This window comes from Conger conger, chromosome 2, assembly GCF_963514075.1.
Source record: "Conger conger chromosome 2, fConCon1.1, whole genome shotgun sequence".
In the NCBI taxonomy this organism is placed as follows: Eukaryota; Metazoa; Chordata; class Actinopteri; order Anguilliformes; family Congridae; genus Conger; species Conger conger.
Window position 1 is genome coordinate 25796579 of NC_083761.1, and position 19760 is coordinate 25816338.

At 41.7% G+C, this 19760-nt stretch overlaps 2 protein-coding genes across 6 annotated transcripts in view; one reads left to right on the forward strand and one right to left on the reverse strand.

The window, feature by feature from the left end:
• The window catches only part of gfra1b (gdnf family receptor alpha 1b), a 44797-nt gene extending 44217 nt beyond the window's left edge, over nucleotides 1-580 (reverse strand). The window contains exon 1 of the mRNA XM_061232191.1: nucleotides 227-580. Within this exon, the coding sequence (XP_061088175.1) occupies nucleotides 227-266 (40 nt within the window). The 5' untranslated portion in view covers nucleotides 267-580. The remainder of the gene's footprint in view (nucleotides 1-226) is intronic.
• Nucleotides 581-2111: 1531 nt separating this feature from the next.
• ccdc172 (coiled-coil domain containing 172) lies at nucleotides 2112-19372 on the forward strand. Of its 5 annotated transcripts, none has more exons than XM_061232607.1 (7): nucleotides 2120-2377; nucleotides 3056-3141; nucleotides 9809-9925; nucleotides 11008-11173; nucleotides 13034-13135; nucleotides 13506-13608; nucleotides 19203-19372. In XM_061232607.1, the coding sequence occupies exons 1-7, from the start codon at nucleotides 2299-2301 to the stop codon at nucleotides 19321-19323; spliced, it is 774 nt and encodes a 257-aa protein (XP_061088591.1). In that variant the 5' UTR covers nucleotides 2120-2298; the 3' UTR covers nucleotides 19324-19372. The 5 variants fall into 5 exon arrangements, with proteins under 5 accessions (XP_061088593.1, XP_061088591.1, XP_061088592.1 ...); XM_061232610.1 differs by having other exon boundaries at nucleotides 2121-2377; nucleotides 13034-13124; nucleotides 19203-19226; XM_061232609.1 differs by lacking the exon at nucleotides 9809-9925 and having other exon boundaries at nucleotides 2112-2377.
• The last annotated feature ends 388 nt before the right edge of the window (nucleotides 19373-19760 follow it).

Sequence of the window (19760 nt, forward strand, 5' to 3'; positions counted from 1 at the left end):
ATTATTTCCCCAGAGTATTAAACCGTGTTAGACACTGCTACAGTCACTACTTCTATTACTGTTTGTTTTAAAGTTGCTTGCTCGTAAAAATACTTGTGGATTATAACCTATATTTCCTCTTGCATTCACAATCTGTCCGGTATCCGGAGCTATACATTACAATGTTAAGTAAAACATTCTGAGTTCAAAAAGGGCTAAAATTATGTCATCAGGAATGTTAACTTACCCAACACGGGCAACATGACGTATAAAGCTGTGATAATCATTGCGTTTTCTGCCCGTGGGAATTTACAGTGTTGGACAGCAGTTTATTTGAAGACAGGAAGGGATTAGAATTTCAGTTCCCCAGATAGATCCACTTTGTCCCACTTCAGATCCATGGAGACTCCGTTAAAAAACTGGGTGTCCCACATGCATCCAGGAGATTTCAAACACTTAACTGGTTCTTAGATCACATCCACGAGCTATGCACACAAGAGCTTCTGGGGAAGTTGGAATCCCGTACTGATCGTAAACGAACTACTCACATTCAAACGAGCTAAAAAAAAGACAAATAAACAAGGAAGCAAATGCGCAAGTGGTCCCCGAATTCCGACTGTCCAAGGTTTCAGACGCACTCTGAGCATTCACTGACACACAAGCCACTGTAGTGAATTTCAGCTTTAACCCCAACCAAGTGGCAACTGCTGGTGTGACGCGCTCTAAGCTCCTCCAGGAGAACACAGAGATGGCAAACCGCTCCGTTTTACCCGTTTCATGTCTTACTCGTATAGTTTTTGCCCACAATCTTTGGTTTAGATAACTTTCGATTATAGCCTACTTTCCTTGGTGATATAATAATTATTAATTTAGATATCAGGTGCTGAGCGGGTGTTTTCCAATTTAACAGCTTTTCAAAGTGCTCAATTTAAGAATAAATTCAAGGTAGGCTACATTTAAGAATTCTGTAGGTCTAGTGGGATTTGCATCAAAGTAAACATTGTGGCATCAAATGTATAGGCTACTCCTTACAAAACATGGGCTACAGAAATAAAATATTACAGGTTTAAAATGATCAGCGATCTCATCCAAAATATCTAAATGTAGCTACTTGGCCAAACACAGATTAGAACATTTTCACTGGGCAGAAACTCAATAAATGCGCTGGTTCGACCAAATGCAATACTTTATTTACGATAATTATGGTAATTGGACTGACGTAATGTTTAGAGTGATTAGAGGACTACAATGCCACATCTTGAATTTGTTGCGAGTGGGTGGAGTGGCTATTTTGGAGGGAATCATTGTTGTTTTCTTTAAATGTATGGGCATAAACTAGGCTGAATTTCTGATGCAGGTAACAGCAAACACAAATTAATGTATACATTTCCGGAAATAAGAAATTGTACACTGATATTAGCCTCGTTACTCGGAGTTACAGAAATGATAAACATGATTTCAGGCCTACAAATAAAGAACAGTCCACTGATAGCTCTTAATTATGCGGAAATCATGGTGCGAATAAAAAGAAAATTTGCTACATGTCAACATCAATTATAATAACTAATTAAATAATGACTTAGTAAATAATTAAATAATTCAATAATTAACACATGGGAAGTCACACCAGAGCGTAAACTAAAGTTATTAATATTATACAAAGTAATGGCGACATTGTTTTAAAGCCATCAGTGGATAAAAGTAGCCTATTTTCATTTTCCCAGGATGATCACGCGCACGAAAATGGTTGATTCAGTTGTGTGAACTGATAGTGCCACCTGTTGCTTGCCATATGAATTACATTCTACACAAACCAGTCCTACGAATTGAATGAATTTGTGGGGTTATAAATCACAATTAAAAATAAGGTAAAAATCGTAAGGTTATCCATTTCGCAAATAGATCTTTATTTATAAAGCACTTTTCCAAACAGAAGTTACAAAGTGCTTTACAGAAACAAGGATAAAATCAAGATAACAACAACAACAACAACAACAACAATAATAATAATAATAATAATAATAATAATAATATGTGGGGAGGGATGCATCTCATGCCAGAACCAGTATTAATAAACTGCCATTTATCATGAAGCCTTTTGACCGAATGGCCCCTTCTAGCAGGCTAATGATACCAATCCAGCTTCTTGCAGTTCGTGCAACAGGATTCTCGCGAGGGCGACGCGTCACAAAACGATTTTCATGTCAGAATAGCTGGCTCACCAGTCCTATGAAAAAACACAAATCTTTGGTTATAATTTACAAGCATCAGCTACCAATACACTGAACCAGCTACCTGAGGTTTCCTTCAACTAATAATATGAGTCTCGATAAGCTGTTTCATCATATTTTACTCACGGAACAAAAAGTTTCAGAGCAAACAAGGCTGATGCAGGACGGTAGGTGGCTAACTTTGCCAGCCGAGAGAACCAAGTTAGCTACCTAGCTAACGCTGACCGCTGCTTTTAGCTATTCTATTATTTTATTGCAAAACCAGCAGTCTATCCTGGTGAAAAAAACAGCTCAAGCTAGGTTTTGAAACAGCTGGTAATTGGTTGACCAGTTAGAACAGCTCCATATACTCAACATGGTTTGAGCAGGTCAAGTAATGTTTTGAAACTGCTGGTATCGTTAGCTGTGTTATTTCAAGTTGGTCATAGCTGGATTTTTATACCAGAGTGGATATAGCAAGTTGGAATAGCTTGCAAAGGCATGTAGTGGAGGCAGGGGGTTTCAAGACCAGGCTTGATACGGTGTTAGATTCTGTTTAGCTTTTAGGCAAATTAGGCAGTAGGTACACTTAGAGGTAGGAAAAGGCGATCATTGCTGGGCTGAATGGCCTGTTTTCGACATCACGTTTTTATCTTATGTTATGTTAAGTTAGCAAGCAGCGGGTTCCAGAAAATTACCCAATATACGGTGTTGCCTGTTGTGGCGAACTTCATTTGTTGATTGGCCTAAGGCCAGAAGCATTCAAAGTACACCACGTTGCTAAGCACGAATTATGCATTTGCCAAGACCCTGTCATGGATGTACTGATATGGTTTCAAATTGTGAAACAAGCTTATTTTTTTCAGTGAAGGCAGCAATCAGCAAATACCAAGAACAGATCAAGACAACAACAGAAGAGTTAAACTGTGCTAAGAACCAGCTAGAGGAAAAGGTGAGAAAATATTGCACCAATTTCCAAACACTAATCTTTTAACAATTCAGAGAAAGTGAGAAAAAACATACTAAGCTAAACTGGTTTAAGAATATATGGCATGCCAGGGGTAATGAGGTGTTAACCAGCCATATATTTCTGTATTATACACTGGGACAATATGCACTTGGTCTATATTTGGTCTACATTGATGAGGGGGAAACCCACCTCAACCACCATGTGTAGCACTCACCTGGGTAATATATTACCAGAACGCTCACCACACACCAGGTGAGGTGGAAAAAGAGAGAAAAATGTTTTTGCCAATTGCGTCAGGGCATGATTAAGTGGCAGGTTCAAAGATCCAGGTTGGAAATTTAGCAACAATACCTGGGAGCCCCCTACTCTCTGCAAAGAGTATCATGGGATCTTTAATGACAACAGTGAGTCAGGACCTTGGTTTAATGTCTCATCTGAAAGAAGGTGTCTCCTACAGCATAGTGTCACTGCCTGGGGCATTTTTGCTGGTATTTCGACCAGACTGAAGATCGCCCCCCTACTGACCCACCAACACCACTTCCAGCAGCAACTTAGGTTTCCTAGGAGGTCTCCCATCCAAGTCATTACCAAGACCACACACCCACTTATCTTCAGCCATTTGGCAGGAGCAGGGTGCATAATAATACGCCTGCTGGCTTGTATCTTACTCTTCACCAAGATACTGTGGCTTCAGAAAGTATTCAGATCCCTTCACTTTTTGCACACTTTACTGTGTTATAGATTGGCATTTTTACCCATTTTTAATTACCCAATTAAGGCGAGGTGAGGCGAATGTAACCGGAGCATAAATGTAAGGTTCAACCTGAAGTACGCCCAGTCACACAATATAACAGAGGCCCCCTCTACAGTTTGTTAATAACAAGACAGAGACGTGGTCTAAGTTAAATGCAATTAATTTATTAAATCAATTCTGATGCTGGAAGGCAATAATGAGGTTAAGACAAATGCTCATATTCTTATAAACATACATTTATTTTGAACATCAATTTTACCAGAATAAATAGGAATAAATAGATTGATGTAAAGGTTAAGGATGGTGGGTGACGACACTGATGGGATGGGGCATACTCACCTTCAGGGCTCCCAATGTGTAGTTACCACCCAGTGCTCTCACAGCAAGCCTTACTGCAAACAAGGTGATACTATATGTGATTCAGGTTCCATTAACACTAACACTATAACACGTGAGGAGGGTACCCCTATTGACTAACCCCGCCATCAATCAGCGCCGAGCCCACTATACAACAAGAGACAAATCCTAGGAGTCCAATGAATAACCTAACTACAGCCTACCTATACCAGTTGCGTCAATACATGAAAATAAAGGAAATAGAAAGGAACAAGTGCGCCTCTAAGAAGCCACGCCAAGAAGACTCAAGGCACGGAGGTGTAATATACACACCACGCGCACCAGCCGCTACACACCTTAGGTCGTCCGGCCAACAACTAGTCTATGGCCGTGCAACACAGGGCACTAGCGAACGTGCCCGACACCAGGCGGGTTCCGCCTGCCTGACAAGCGCAACCAAACAAACTTCAAACAAAACAGCACCGAGGCAAAACAGCAGTGACTGTTGCGCCTACAAAGTGAAGAAAGAGTCACTGTAAACCTAGTATTTTATACTTAAAATCCAATCGGAATATACATACAGCGAAACGGTACATTACTAAACAATCCGTGGAATTCTAAGCTGCGTGAGTTGTTACTTCCGTGTTTCGGAGGAGACTCCGCAAACAAGCGCATCTTAATGAATGAATTAGAAGAGAATATAACGTTACTGTCGATGAATGCCAAGTAATTACAGCTATAACAATATAGCCCACCTACCGAAATCAGGGGACACTGCTAAATCCCGACGAATTACCCAACAGACAAGGACAGCAAGCTGCAACCAAAGCATTGCGTTAGTCTGCGGTGTTCCTAACCCAAGGAATATTATCAGGGGGGGAAACAGAATAGATGTTTTCTTACCTCTTGTGGTAAGGCAGGGAGAGGACAAGACAGGAAACAGGAAATCGATCAGAGAGATCACAGGGAGAGAAAGGAAAAACATTTAAAAAGTAGGGAGCCAAGAGATTGGTTCAACAGGTGAGATCCTGCCGGTGCCACTCCCCCCACCTCAATTACTGCACCATTGGGGACAACAGTGAGTCTAACTCGCCTTGTCACACATAGGTCAAGGCAATGGTATAATACCATTTTTAAAGGTTCCCAGGAGCACAATGGACTCAATATACTCAGTGACCACTTTAATAGGGGGCGACATGGCTCAGGCAGTAAGAGCAGTCGTCTGGCAGTCGGAGGGTTGCAGGTTCGATCCCCCGCCCGGGCTGTGTCGAAGTGTCCCTGAGCAAGACACCTAACCCCCAAATGCTCCTGACAAGCTGGTCGGGGCCTTGCATGGCAGCCAATCGCCGTCGGTGTGTGAGTGTGTGTATGAATGGGTGAATGGAGAAGCATACAGCCAAAACAAAGCTGGAGTAGCTTTAGGACAAGTCTCTAACTGTCCTTGAGTGGGCCAGCCAAAGCCCAGACTTAAATCCCATAGAACTATGGAGAAACCTGAGGATGGCATTTCACAGATGCTTCCCATCCAATCTGACAGAGTTTGTGAGGATCTGCGAAGACGAATGGGATAAACTGTCCAAATCGAGGTGTGCAAAGCTTATAGAGACTTACCCAAGAAGACTCAAAGCTGTAATTGCTGCCAAATGGGCATCTACAAAGAACTGAATTAACCCTCCTATTTTTTTTTCTATTTTGGTGGAATATAATAGTAAACATGCAATAAACAGAATGCTTTGTTTTCAGAAGTCCTGTACCAACTTTGCATGAGTTGTATGGGCTTATTTTGACCTTCTGTAACTGTATAAAATGTCAGAAAATATACAACCATTTTTATTTTTTATCTCCGATTTATTTGTGGATGATCCTGGTGGCACGTTTCCACCCAGGCTCTAAAATGAGATGTTTCTCACAGATTTTTCATATTTAAAAGGATGAAAAGCTAATTTTGGAGACAAAAAGACGGTCAACATTTTTCTTTTGCAATAATTTTGCCTATATTTAAACTGTTGGGGTCAATTTGAATCCAAACATAAAAGTGGTCATAAACTCTTAACATAATAGAAGGATTAAGGGTCTGGATACTTATATAAATGAGAGATTTCAGTTTTAGATATTTAATACTGTTTACTTTGTGAAATTGATTATTGAGTCTAGATTAATGGCCAAAAATGGCATAAATTTAATGGCATTTAAAATTAAACCTACAACAAAATAAAGTGTGCTGAAATTAAGGGGTCTGAGTACTTTCTGAAGCCACTGTACAAGTTGGCAAGGCATACGTCATAGCTATATAGTACCAACTACAATAACCAGGCTTTCCTTGAAAAATTTTCTTCTGGACTCTGGATGCATGCTGAGTCATTGGAATTCATTGACGTTGCAAAATACCTAAAAGGCAAAGGGCAGAAGGGTGTGAAACCAAAGGTAAACAAACAGAATTCAGCTCTTAATTCAATCACACAACTACCTGAACTTGGTCCTTCTCTGTCTTCTTTCGCTTCTGATTACATCATTACTAGCCCAAACAGTAATTTTCCTGATTAATCTGTATGCTCCTCAGCCAATTAAAACATCTGTTCATAGTAGCAAACTGCAGAACACACCTGACATGTATATTATTTTTAATAAATAGGGACATGCTCATCCATCCATTATCTTAACCCGCTTATCCTGAATAGGGTTGCAGGGGGGCTGGAGCCTATCCCAGCATACATTGGGCGAAAGGCAGGAATACACCCTGGACAGGTTGCCAGTCCATCGCAGGGCACACACACCATTCACTCACACACTCATACCTATGGGCAATTTAGACTCTCCAATCAGCCTAACCTGCATGTCTTTGGACTGTGGGAGGAAACCGGAGTACCCGGAGGAAACCCACGCAAACACGGGGAGAACATGCAAACTCCGCACAGAGAGGCCCCGGCCGACGGGGATTCGAGCCCAGGACCTCCTTGCTGTGAGGCGGCAGTGCTACCCACTGCACCATCCGTGCCGCCTCAGGCCATGCTCATGTCATGCTATTTAATTCAGTGGAACATGTTCAGAAAAAAATTAACAGGATTCAAAATTGCATCAGTTTTGGTTGCATAAAATCTAATAAAATTACCAGGAATTATACCACAAATAATTGGCAGCCTACATAGTTAAAAACAGTTAAGGAATGGAGATGCTGCCAAATGGATCAATAGTTTTTCTTCCCTGATTGATAATGGCAAGCAACCGAACCAGTCAAACAGAAGTCGTACTTGCCTTTATGGTGGATTAGATTAAATGTTACAAATAAATATGGCAGGAAAGTGCAGTGTCATCAATGTCTAGTAGTTTGAGGAAATGGATGTAACTGGACAGAACGCCAGGAGACAAAACTTGAAATCATGGCCAACAGATAGGAACAATTTCTTAAAGTAAATTATGATGTATATGTTTTTGTACACATTATATCTGTGCAAAATTGAATACAGTTGTTTAGGAATAGGCCTCAGCACCTCTCACGACCGTGACCAGGAATAGCTGGGTTTGAAAGGTTAGAGGTTAAATAAAAAAATCTGTGCATTGAAGATCTTTCTCTTGAATATTCTCTGAGTTTGGGTGTGTAGGATGAAGAGTATGCTCATCCACAAATTTAAATGTCCACGTATTTCTCTGGTTTCATCAAATTTTTATCTGTTAATAATGCGCTGCTACTGTGCTGTTTCTAAAGCATTGGCTGTTTGGATGAAGCAATTTTATTAGCTCATTTGCAGCACTGTCTAGAATGAGACTAGCTAGCTAGCTATAGGTGCCAATTAGATGTCTGTTTTAGATTGATCATATAACGCATAATATGAGTTCCTTCAAGAGGGTGTCAAAATATGAGTGTCTTGAAACCCACAAAAAGATAGATAACACAATTTATTGCATGTCAACACAATCACATGTTCAAGAATTGTATGTTTTTTTTATGAACTAAGAACAGAGATTGTTTCTGAACAAACATCTTGAAAAACAGAATGCAACGATGTTGAAAATCCTTTGAAGTGTTCGCGTGTAATGACTTATAACTGCGATGATGAACTTTGCCATTGTGTACAAATATAACGTGTGCTTGTCAGCAAATTACAAACGAGTATTAATGTAAGTAATGCAAATAAAAAATTAGCTATCCTTCTGATTCCTGCTGCATGTAGTACTGCGGCTGTGTGGCTGATGAAGTGTTGACACTGACAGTACAGGCGCTGTTAAGTGGTGATTTGTTTTACTCTCATCTAAAAGAAGGGCCCTCATTTAAAGCCGAGCGGGCCGATCGTAAGCGCGATGGCAAAATCAATCGCACATTTCCGATGGATTGCATTAGTCGGGGGCCCTTTTTCACTGCGCGTAAATCACAGGAGGAAGTTGTGCACATCAATCTTCTCCAATTCCGCGCCGATATGTTTCATATTACACATACTACATAAAGCAATGAATGATTAGTGACAGGAAGACAGGTGTAAAATTTACATATTGCAATAAACATCACTTAAATGCCTGCAGGATCCATATGTGTTTAAATAGGCTGTTGAAATATCTCAGGAATTTATCTTGACTGGCGCCAAGAAATCAATGAGGGAAATCAAACTGTATGCCTGGGCCGATTCATTGACATGCTGCTCTTTCAAGCAGAATCAGCACCTATAAGCTATCTTTGTCTTTTACATTTTATCAGCCATGATTTAACCAGTAGGAGGTACATTAGTCAAAGATCTGTATATTCAGTTACGATGAGGCTGATATTTAAAATGTTTCTGGCATTCTGGTAGCAGTCTTAGAGCTGCCTTAAATGTCAACGCAGGTATGCATTGTAGAGGAACTAGCAATGAAATATTCTTTCTGCTACTACTACTGTTTTCTATTGTGTACACTTATACATACAGAACACACAGATTGCACCCTACAAATACATGTTAGGGAATTAAATAACCAGCTCAACATTGTAACACTGCTTTTTGAAAAGGTGAATTCAATGAGCACATCCAGGCTCATGCATATATGTGCATAAAATGCGTACCCATACACAAATATGAATTAACGCGCATACATCACATGCACTCTCACTGGGACTTTCGCATATGCACTTTCCCAATAACACATTCTCTCTGTATCTGACACGTACACACAAGCTGACAAACTCTGCTTATTTCCGTGTTTGTTCAAAGACCTCATTATGGCAGTTTCTTTTCGCAGTGAGCTTTTTGCAAAGAGGTCCTCGGGGCTGATATTGAAGCAGGTGTTTTGTGTGCAGCAAGGTGACATGTAATTAGATGTGAGATGATAATAGTTTGCTTTTCATGGCTTAGAGGCTCTATTAGAGAGGAAGGAGGGGGAAGGCCTTTTCTGAATTCATTAAAACCAAGAACACAAGAGCGTTCACTTCTTATTTACACCTGTGAGACACAGTCAGGAACCACCGTGCTGTAATCAAATCATTTTCACATTCAGCTGCGAAAATAATGTTTTCCCCTGCATCGTGCTGCTCAAATGAATTTCTCTGCAAATTGTGAGTTGTTTGTTTGTGTGCCTGCGTGTGTGCTTCTGTAGTGCAAGGTACTGATAGAGTATGGGCTGCAGATGGAGCAGTTGAAGAAGTGCAATGACAGCAGGGAGAAACAGCGAGAAGAGCTTCTCACTCAACAGAGGCAACTGAAAGAAACCTCTGTACGCATTACGGTCTTCTGTACCCCCCCACACACACATATGCACAAACAACTGTGGTTTGAAAGTACATTAGCAATGCATTTTGTCTTACAAATGAGAAATAAGGCATTGTTAATGGTCAGAGGATCATTAACAATGATCATGTTAGAGAGGATCATTTGCACTACAGTGTACTGTATTTCTTGCCTGGAGAAATATAACAATTGCTATACATCACCATGGTGGGGCTGTATAATGGTGGTGGTTGCTGAGCTGGCCTGTGCAGTAAGTCCACAGTATATGCTGTCTCCATCTGGCCTGTAAACCCTGGGTGTGTTTTACCCAGCTGGCCTGTTTTACAGTGAATAAAAAGTAAAAAGCATAGATTCCAGCATATAGACATACAGTATAACACTGCTTTCTAATGTTTTGTATCAATTGCCTGAAAAACTATTTGAAATTCAAATGTCGCTTTGTTTTAATGCCAGACCTGGGTTAAATGGTTATTATCTTGGATTCAAATAGTTTACTACGCTTTATTGAGCTTGTCTGGTGTATTGGAAGGCGGCACAGATGGTGCAGTGGGTAGCACTGCCACCTCACAGCAAGGAGGTCCTGGGTTCAAATCCCCGTCGGCCGGGGCCTCTCTGTGCAGAGTTTGCATGTTCTCCCCGTGTCTGCGTGGGTTTCCTCCGGGTACTCCGGTTTCCTCCCACAGTCCAAAGACATGCAGGTTAGGCTGATTGGAGAGTCTAAATTGCCCATAGGTATGAGTGTGTGAGTGAATGGTGTGTGTGCCCTGCGATGGACTGGCGACCTGTCCAGGGTGTATTCCTGCCTTTTGTCCAATGTATGCTGGGATAGGCTCCAGCCCCCCTGCGACCCTGTTCAGGATAAGCGGGTTCAGATAATGGATGGATGGATGGATGGTGTATTCGAACCTATGAAATAATCTCAAAAATGGTAAACTACTCTTGGTTGGCTCAGTTGCACCAGGAAAATCAAGCAAAGAAAGGTTCTTGAATCCAAAAGATTGACATATTTGACCCAGGTCTGGTTAATGCCCAGAGGATTCACTGTCTCTGTCCTGGGGCTTCTGGCAGGAGGAGGCACGGTGTGGGGCAGCTGAGGAAAGAGACAGATTCATGGAGGAGATTCTGAGCTTCAACGCTGAGTTCAACCTGTTAATGGACAGACAGGCCAGGGAAGAGACCCGGGCCAGGGAGGAGATGGAGACCATGGACAGGGAGGAGAAGTCGCTCAATGAGGGTGTGCTTCCTGTAGCCTGAAGTGGAGTCTACTCAATGAATGATCATTTTATAGTATATAAAGTGTCTGCCATATCATATAGAGAGCAAGTGTGGTACGAAAGACCAAGACACATGAAAGCAATGTCAGAGAAATAAGTAAGTGTCCTGAACTGGAGATCATGTGAAACATGACGATTAATGCTCATGAGATATTTTTTCAGCAAAGATCACACCAAGTTTCATCTACGTTGCATCAGTTTAAATTTAAGGCAATGCCTCGACCTGCTGTTTGAGCACCATGATTTTTAAGAACTCAAAAAATGGTCTTGGAGCAAGGTTACAGTAATGCGCAAGTGACTTTTAAAAAAGGTTTTGCTTTGTTCACCTTGTTTTGAAGTCAAGAAACTGCTGATTCAGTAACGTTCATTGGAAAATTGCCTTCATTCTGCAAGGGATTCATTTTGATTTGGTACACAAAGAATGGTGCAGAAACAGTAATGAATAAAAGAGGGAGCAATTGGTAGAATGACAAGCAATTGGACCTCTTCAGTATTTCTTGGAACAGCTTACTATCTCAATTCATAGAACTGGACCTTTTCGAATGAAGGATTTTTATTAAAATAGTATTGTTTAAGGGCAGATAGGAGTAGGCCTAATTATTTGTCTTCATACAATGAAATAGCCTACTTAAGTTATAGTAGAACACAAATTACAGATGACAGGTGCAATGTCCTTTGTCTTTAAGCAATACTGGTATTGAATCTGTAATGACCGGTCTCTTTTAACCAAACAAAAAACTTGTTGGTGCCCTGGAATAGATTACAACTTACTTGTAATAGCTTTTGGCCGGGTGACCTTTGTCAGAAAATGTTCTTGCTGAAAGCAGAGCACTATTGAAAGAAACAAGCACTCTCTCAGTTTGCCTAAGTTTATCCTTCATTTATATACTGTTTCTTCTCAATTGAAATTTGGTGTAGTTTACTGTTGGATGTGCAGATATTCCATATCCTGGAAACCCATTCTCTGGTTTTATTCTCAATAACCAAATATGCTATTGGACCTGATGTCTACTGCAGGGCAACATGTTTTTGTCATCCAAGACATTGTATTATGTCAAAAAACTAAAAGTTAAACCTTTTTCTGCTGAGTCTCAGGAGGCTACACTGTCCCTGTTTACCCTTGTATGGAAGATGTGCTTTTTTTGCGTGCTTAACATATTAGGTTAGTGTCTTCTTGCAACTATGACAGCTGCCATGGTCATTAACAAGTTTACACATTGTATGGCTTTTAAATAGCCTGGTGCAACTGAGCCAACCAAGAAGACCACAAGGCAGAGTTTGCACTTTTGGAGAGTATTTCATTGGATCCAATAAAACAGACAAGCTCAGTTCATATTTCTTTTGATTTGATTTGATATCTTTATTTCGAACATAGTAACAAAACTGAAACAGTAGTTAAAAACAGATGAACAACAAAATATAAAAAGACATCATGAATTCCCTCCACCAGCACTTAAACGTAAACCTATTTACATATGCGAAGAAGTAACACTTACCCTCTTAATCCCTGAACACATCAACAAACAATAATAGTTATACAAAAATAATACATTTACAAAAGAAACATTAAATATTATGTAGACACCACAATTTTAATTTGTATCACGATTTGTATCACTGACTATCACAATTTCCCTGGTAAAGCAATATGTGCATTTTATACCCCGTGTTTGTATGATACTTGCTTGCCAGTTTAATGGCCATCACCTTATATGGATTAACCTATGAGTGCTTTTTTTCATCTTTGGGTGAAAAGTGCCCCCTGCTATGTTAGAGAAATATTATATTTGACTGAAAAATGGCCACTGCTGTCCCAACAGAGATGGAGCGCATGACGCAGGGCCATGCAGGAATTCTCTCCTTGCAGGCAGAGAAGTCGGTCCTGCAGGAGGAAATCTCTCAGCTTCAGAGGTGTGTCAAAGGTCAGAGGTCACCGAGAGCCATCACGTGCCACACACACCAACCAATACTAAATGTAATGACCTGTATTTGTGCAACATCAATATTTCCATGTATCCCTATAAAACGTGTATTGTTTCAATTCATTTGGTTACAGATAAAACGATTCCTTCATTTTATCAGCCTGAGAATCTTTACTTTCCAAGTGTTAGTACAAGGAGTATCACAATGGTGTGGTATCTAAGCCATTGCTTTAGTACCAACTATTGGGAATTACTATGTTAAAGAATATTTAAAATTCAAACATGTTTAACATTAAAATAATGTGACAAAGGCATAGCGGTTGTGTGTGTGTGTTTGTGTGTGTGTGTGTGTGTGTGTGTGTGTGTGCAGACCTGGACACACAACTTGGAGAAGCAGAGGCGATCACAAGCTGTCTGGAAGCAGAGAAAGCAACAGTCAGCCAGAGGCCATTAACTGACAGTGTTTTTCTTAGGTGAGCTGCACCAGGTGATACCATATCAGTAGGTCACCCTACTGATACATCTTGGGCAGGTTCATCACCTGAAATTCAATCTTCCCTCAGTCAGAGCCTTCTTTTCAGTCGATTATTACATTACATTACATTATTGGCATTTGGCAGACGCTCTTATCCAGAGCGTCGTACAACAAAGTGCATACCCATAACCAGGGATAAGTTCGCTGAAAGACCCTAGAGGGAAGTACAATTTCAACTGCTACCTGTACAACAAAGAGAAGGACAAGGGCCATTTTTTTTTTTTTTTTTTTTTGAACAAACAAACAAACAAACAGCAAAAGTGACCAAAGTTAACTATCCAAACACTGCTTACCTGGCCAACTAAAAATACCGATACACAAAGCAAGTCACAGAGACAACAATTAAGGTTCACAGGGAGGTAGGGAGGGATGGGGAGAGGTGCTGCTTGAAGAGGTGTGTCTTCAGCTTGCGCTTGAAGGTGGGGAGAGATTCTATAGTTCTGACCTCAACGGGGAGTTCGTTCCACGACCGTGGAACCAGAACAGACAGTAGTCGTGAGCGTGAGGTGGAGGTTCTGAGAGGGGGAGGTGCCAAGCGGCCTGTGGAGGCTGAACGAAGCGGTCTGGCAGGGGTGTAGGGTCTGATGATTTTTTGCAGATAAGCTGGGGAAGACCCTTTAACTGCTTGGAAGGCTAGCACCAATGTTTTGAATTTGATGCGAGCCATGACAGGCAGCCAGTGGAGGGAAGTAAGCAGGGGGGTGACGTGTGAGTATTTGGGAAGGTTGAAGACCAGACGAGCTGCTGCATTCTGGATGAGTTGGAGGGGTCTGATGGCGGACGCTGGGAGGCCAGCCAAGAGGGAATTGCAGTAGTCCAGGCGGGACAGAACCATCGCTTGGACCAGGAGCTGGGTCGAGTAGGGGGTGAGAAAGGGGCGGATTCTCCGTATGTTGTATAGGAAGAACCTGCAAGACCGGGTCACCGCCGCAATGTTCTCGGAAAGGGACAGTCTGCTGTCCATCACCACGCCGAGGTTCCTTGCACTGGGTGACGGCGTGAGTGTGGTATCCCCGAGGGAAATGGAGAGATCCAGATGGGGAGAGGTATTAGCAGGGATGAATATCATTTCAGTTTTACCTGGGTTGAGCTTTAGATGGTGGTTGTCCATCCAGGTCTGGATGTCCCTCAGGCAAGCAGAGATACGGGCTGAAACCTGCGTATCAGACGGCGGGAACGAGACGAAGAGTTGGGTATCGTCCGCGTAGCAGTGGTAGGATAGCCCATGTGCAGTGATCACAGGGCCAAGGGAGCGAGTGTAAAGAGAAAGAAGAAGATTTTCACATCGTCCCTATCCCAGTAATCAACATCAATTGCCACTAATTAAGCATACGTGATGGCACACCTAAAGGACACTATAGCATCTGTTTTGAGTGCATATACAAGCAGCAGATTTTCATAGTGTCGGATGGCATGGTTTTTAGTTGTCTTTCTTTCCCCCAAGCATTGAAAAGTAAACATAAAATAATACCACCTGCACAAAAATGTTTAAATAATGTGAATTACAACTGTGAAATTTCAGTGGTGTAGGTTTATAAAACATTAAACACTAAATGAGATGACTCAAATTGAATCAAAATAGATTTTTAGAGAAGTAGATATTATTAAATATATTTGAGATACTCAAAACTCAGGAGTGGCTTCCGTCTAGCCACTCTGCCATAATGGCCTGATTGATGGAGTGCTGCTGAGATAGTTGTTCTTCCGGCAGGTTCTCCAATTTTTGCAGAGGACTTTCAAAGGTCTGTTACAGTGACAGTTGGGTTCTTGGTCAACTCCCTGACCAAGGCCCTTCTTGCCCGGTTACTCTAGGAAGAGTCCTGGTGGTTCTAAACTTCTTCCATTTCACAATTATAGATGCCACTGTGCTCCTGGGAACACTCAAAGCTTTACGAATTGTTTTATACCTCTTATCTGTAGCTGAGTGGTGTGTGCTGTAACAGTACAGTAACTCAGTATCGATGGATCAGGGGTGTGTATCAGTGGTGTGTATCAGTGGTATCGATGGGTCAGGGGTGTGTATCAGGGGTGTGTAGCAGTGGTGTGTAGCAGTAACTCTGGTGTGTATCAGTGGTGTGTAGCAGTAACTCTGGTGTGTAGCAGTGATGTTGCAGTAACTCTGGTGTGTATCAGTGGTGTGTAGCAGTAACTCTGGTGTGTATCAGTGGTGTTGCAGTAACTGTGGTGTGTATCAGTGGTGTGTAGCAGTAACTCTGGTGTGTATCAGTGGTGTGTAGCAGTAACTCTGGTGTGTATCAGTGGTGTGTAGCAGTAACTCTGGTGTGTATCAGTGGTGTTGCAGTATCTCTGGTGTGTAGCAGTGGTGTGTAGCAGTAACTCTGGTGTGTATCAGTGGTGTTGCAGTAACTGTGGTGTTTATCGGTTATGTGTAGCAGTAACTCTGGTGTGTATCAGTGGTGTTGCAGTAACTTTGGTGTGTATCAGTGGTGTGTAGCAGTAACTCTGGTGTGTATCAGTGGTGTGTAGCAGTAACTCTGGTGTGTATCAGTGGTGTTGCAGTAACTCTGGTGTGTATCAGTGGTGTGTAGCAGTAACTCTTGTATGTATCAGTGGTGTGTAGCAGTAACTCTGGTGTGTATCAGTGTTGTTGCAGTAACTCTGGTGTGTATCAGTGGTGTGTAGCAGTAACTCTGGTGTGTATCAGTGGTGTTGCAGTAACTCTGGTGTGTATCAGTGGTGTGTAGCAGTAACTCTTGTATGTATCAGTGGTGTGTAGCAGTAACTGTGGTGTGTATCAGTGGTGTGTAGCAGTAACTCTGGTGTGTATCGGTTATGTGTAGCAGTAACTCTGGTGTGTATCAGTGGTGTTGCAGTAACTTTGGTGTGTATCAGTGGTGTGTAGCAGTAACTCTGGTGTGTATCAGTGGTGTGTAGCAGTAACTCTGGTATGTATCAGTGGTGTGTAGCAGTAACTCTGGTATGTATCAGTGGTGTTGCAGTAACTCTGGTGTGTATCAGTGGTGTGTAGCAGTAACTCTTGTATGTATCAGTGGTGTGTAGCAGTAACTCTGGTGTGTATCAGTTGTGTGTAACAGTAACTCTTGTGTGTATCAGTGGTGTGTAGCAGTAACTCTGGTGTGTATCAGTGGTGTGTAGCAGTAACTCTAGTGTGTATCAGTGGTGTGTAGCAGTAACTCTGGTGTGTATCAGTTGTGTGTAGCAGTAACTCTAGTGTGTATCAGTGGTGTGTAGCAGTAACTCTTGTATGTATCAGTGGTGTGTAGCAGTAACTCTGGTGTGTATCAGTGGCGTGTAGCAGTAACTCTGGTGTGTATCAGTGGTGTTGCAGCAACTCTGGTGTGTATCAGTGGTGTGTAGCAGTAACTCTGGTGTGTATCAGTGGTGTGTAGCAATAACTCTGGTGTGTATCATATAAGTGGTAATGTATCAGTGATGCACTCTGGTGTATCTGTTGCTACGGCTGGTTAATTAAGCTGAGTTGGGGCCTCTGGGGCCGGCATGTTGCAGAGGCTGCTTTCTTCTCTTGTGGGGCTCGACCAAAGTGAAATCAATGGGAAATATGGGGGCTGAACAGGCCGTAAATCACACGGCTGTGGCTTCTTTCTCTCCATCCCCCAGCCACGTTGCTGCGGACGACCCCCTCAGTGTGTGCTGGACACCCCCTCCCGACCACAGCTGTGATAACTCTCCCTTAGCACATCATCAATCACGGTCCCTCGGCCCGCTCCAAACCCGCCGCTCACTTACACACCTATCGACCGCTTCAAATTGAATACGCAGTGTCAATTTCGCTAAGCGATAGCTGTCTGTTAAAGAGCAGGTAAATGTAAGCACATCCGGCAGATATTGATCACCCTTACTTAATTGACGTCCGCTCTCCCTCTCAGACATGTTCTTATACATGCGCGTGCACGCACGCAGGCACACACAGCTTCTGCATTGTTTTTTTTGCGATCAAGTATTTTCATTAATTGTTGGTGAGAGGGATACGGGAGCACAGAAATGCAAAAGAATCTATTAAATAAAAAATATATAGCGTAATGCTAAAAATTATAATAGTAATAATAGCAGTTGGCCTCCCTAATCCCCATTCTGTAACAAGGTGACTCTACCCACCCCTCATGGATCACAGAGCAATGAACCAGGTCTGTTTCTATATGAGAAAACAGAAAGGTTTTTAATAAATTTGGTTAAGGCAGATGTGGCTGCTTCTGGCTTCTGCGCCATTGGTTGATTTTGATGGCTTGATTGAGTAATAAAACGTACTTCTCTTTATTATTGGAGGTAGGACAGTATTTTATATATGGAAGGAAGAACTATTTACTGATCTCAAATCAGTTAGTAACTGGATGATGTCAGTCCTTCCTAGTAATATGCCATTGTAGAATTAATCCCACTGATTAGCTTCCTGAACCCCAAATAAGTGGAGCTATCATCTATTACAGTGACTCACTGGCTTTCAACCAATCACAGTATCTTTCATCAGAGACCAAAGCTTTCCGTTTCAGACGGTGATTGACAACCAATTTTATGGGGTCACTACTGAGAACTGCTGCAGTCTATCCCTGCACAACAGCCCCAATTCACTTTGTGTAAAAGGTAGACACTGCTCTTGGATCAGCACATAGTGGCTATGCAGTATTTATAGTTTCTATGACATTATGGCGATGATGACGCTGATGATGATAGTGATGGCGATGATGATGGTGGTGATGATGATGTTGAAGGTGATGATGATTGTGATGATGATGACAGTGATGGTGATGATGATGAAGATGGTGATGATGATTGTGATGATGATGACAGTGATGGTGATGATGATGAAGATGGTGATGATGACAGTGATGGTGATGATTATGAAGATGGTGATGATAATGACACTGTGATAGTGATGATGATGAAGATGATAATGACAGTGGTGATGATGATGATGATGATAATGACAGTAATGATACTGATGATGAACATGATGATGACAGTGATAGTGATGATGATGATGATGAAGATGGTGGTGATGATGATGATGATGATGATGATGATGACAGTAATGATACTGATGATGAAGATGATGATGATGATGACAGTGATGGTGATGTTTGATGATGATGATGATGACAGTGATGGTGATGATGATGTTTGGTGATGATGATGATGACAGTGATGGTGGTGATGATGATGTTTGATGATGATGATTGTGATGATGGTAATGGTAATGATAGTGATAGTGATGGTGATGATGGTGATGATGATGTTTGGTGATGATGATGATGACAGTGATGATGATGATGATGTTTGGTGATGATGATGATGACAGTGATGGTGGTGATGATGATGATGTTTGGTGATGATGATGATGATGACAGTGATGGTGATGATGATGTTTGGTGATGATGATGATGACAGTGATGGTGGTGATGATGATGTTTGATGATGGTAATTGTGATGATGGTAATGGTAGTGATGGTGATGATGATGTTTGGTGATGATGATGATGACAGTGATGGTGATGATGGTGGTGATGCTAATGCGGATGGTGCTGATGTTCCTAAGGCTGAAGAACGAGGTTGCGGAGCTAAAGGAAGGGGAGCTGAGTGACGTGCGACAGGTGCTTCGCTCAGAGATACAGCAGCTGAAAACGGTCTCTCCATCTCCTTCTGACTTACAATTTTGATGAGAATGACAATGGACTATATGAACATTAAATAAAACATTTATATATAGTTTGTATCTCTCTCTCTCTGTCTCTCTCTGCCTGTGAGGGTTGTTTGTGTTTGTTTTTTGTTCTTGGTTAATAAAGTTCCGTATAATTACTGTTTCTGGAAAATGTCCCACAATCACTCTCTTTCTCTCTTGCTCTCTCTCTCCCCCCACAGGAACTGTCCCAGGTCCTAACTCTTGTTCCTAGTTTGGGCTTCCAATGAGATGAGGCATTTACATGTGTCACTGCTCAGGCACAGGTCTACGGGCTGTATGGTTGAGTTCATTCGAATGTGCCTGGAACAAACCTTTCATTGACGAATGCCCTGTACCAAAATACAAAAACAAATCTGTGAACCTCTGATTTAGCATTTGGTGAGAATTACCTTTACTTTTACAGTACATATAATT

Coding starts and splice junctions, on each gene's coding strand:
- ccdc172 (XM_061232607.1), top strand. CDS start 2,299: ATGAGTCTCGATAAGCTGTTTCATCATATTTTACTCACGGAACAAAAA. Junction 13,136..13,505: donor GCTTCAGAGGTGTGTCAAAG/GTCAGAGGTCAC, acceptor GTGTGTGTGCAG/ACCTGGACACACAACTTGGA. Junction 13,609..19,202: donor ACTGACAGTGTTTTTCTTAG/GTGAGCTGCACC, acceptor GATGTTCCTAAG/GCTGAAGAACGAGGTTGCGG.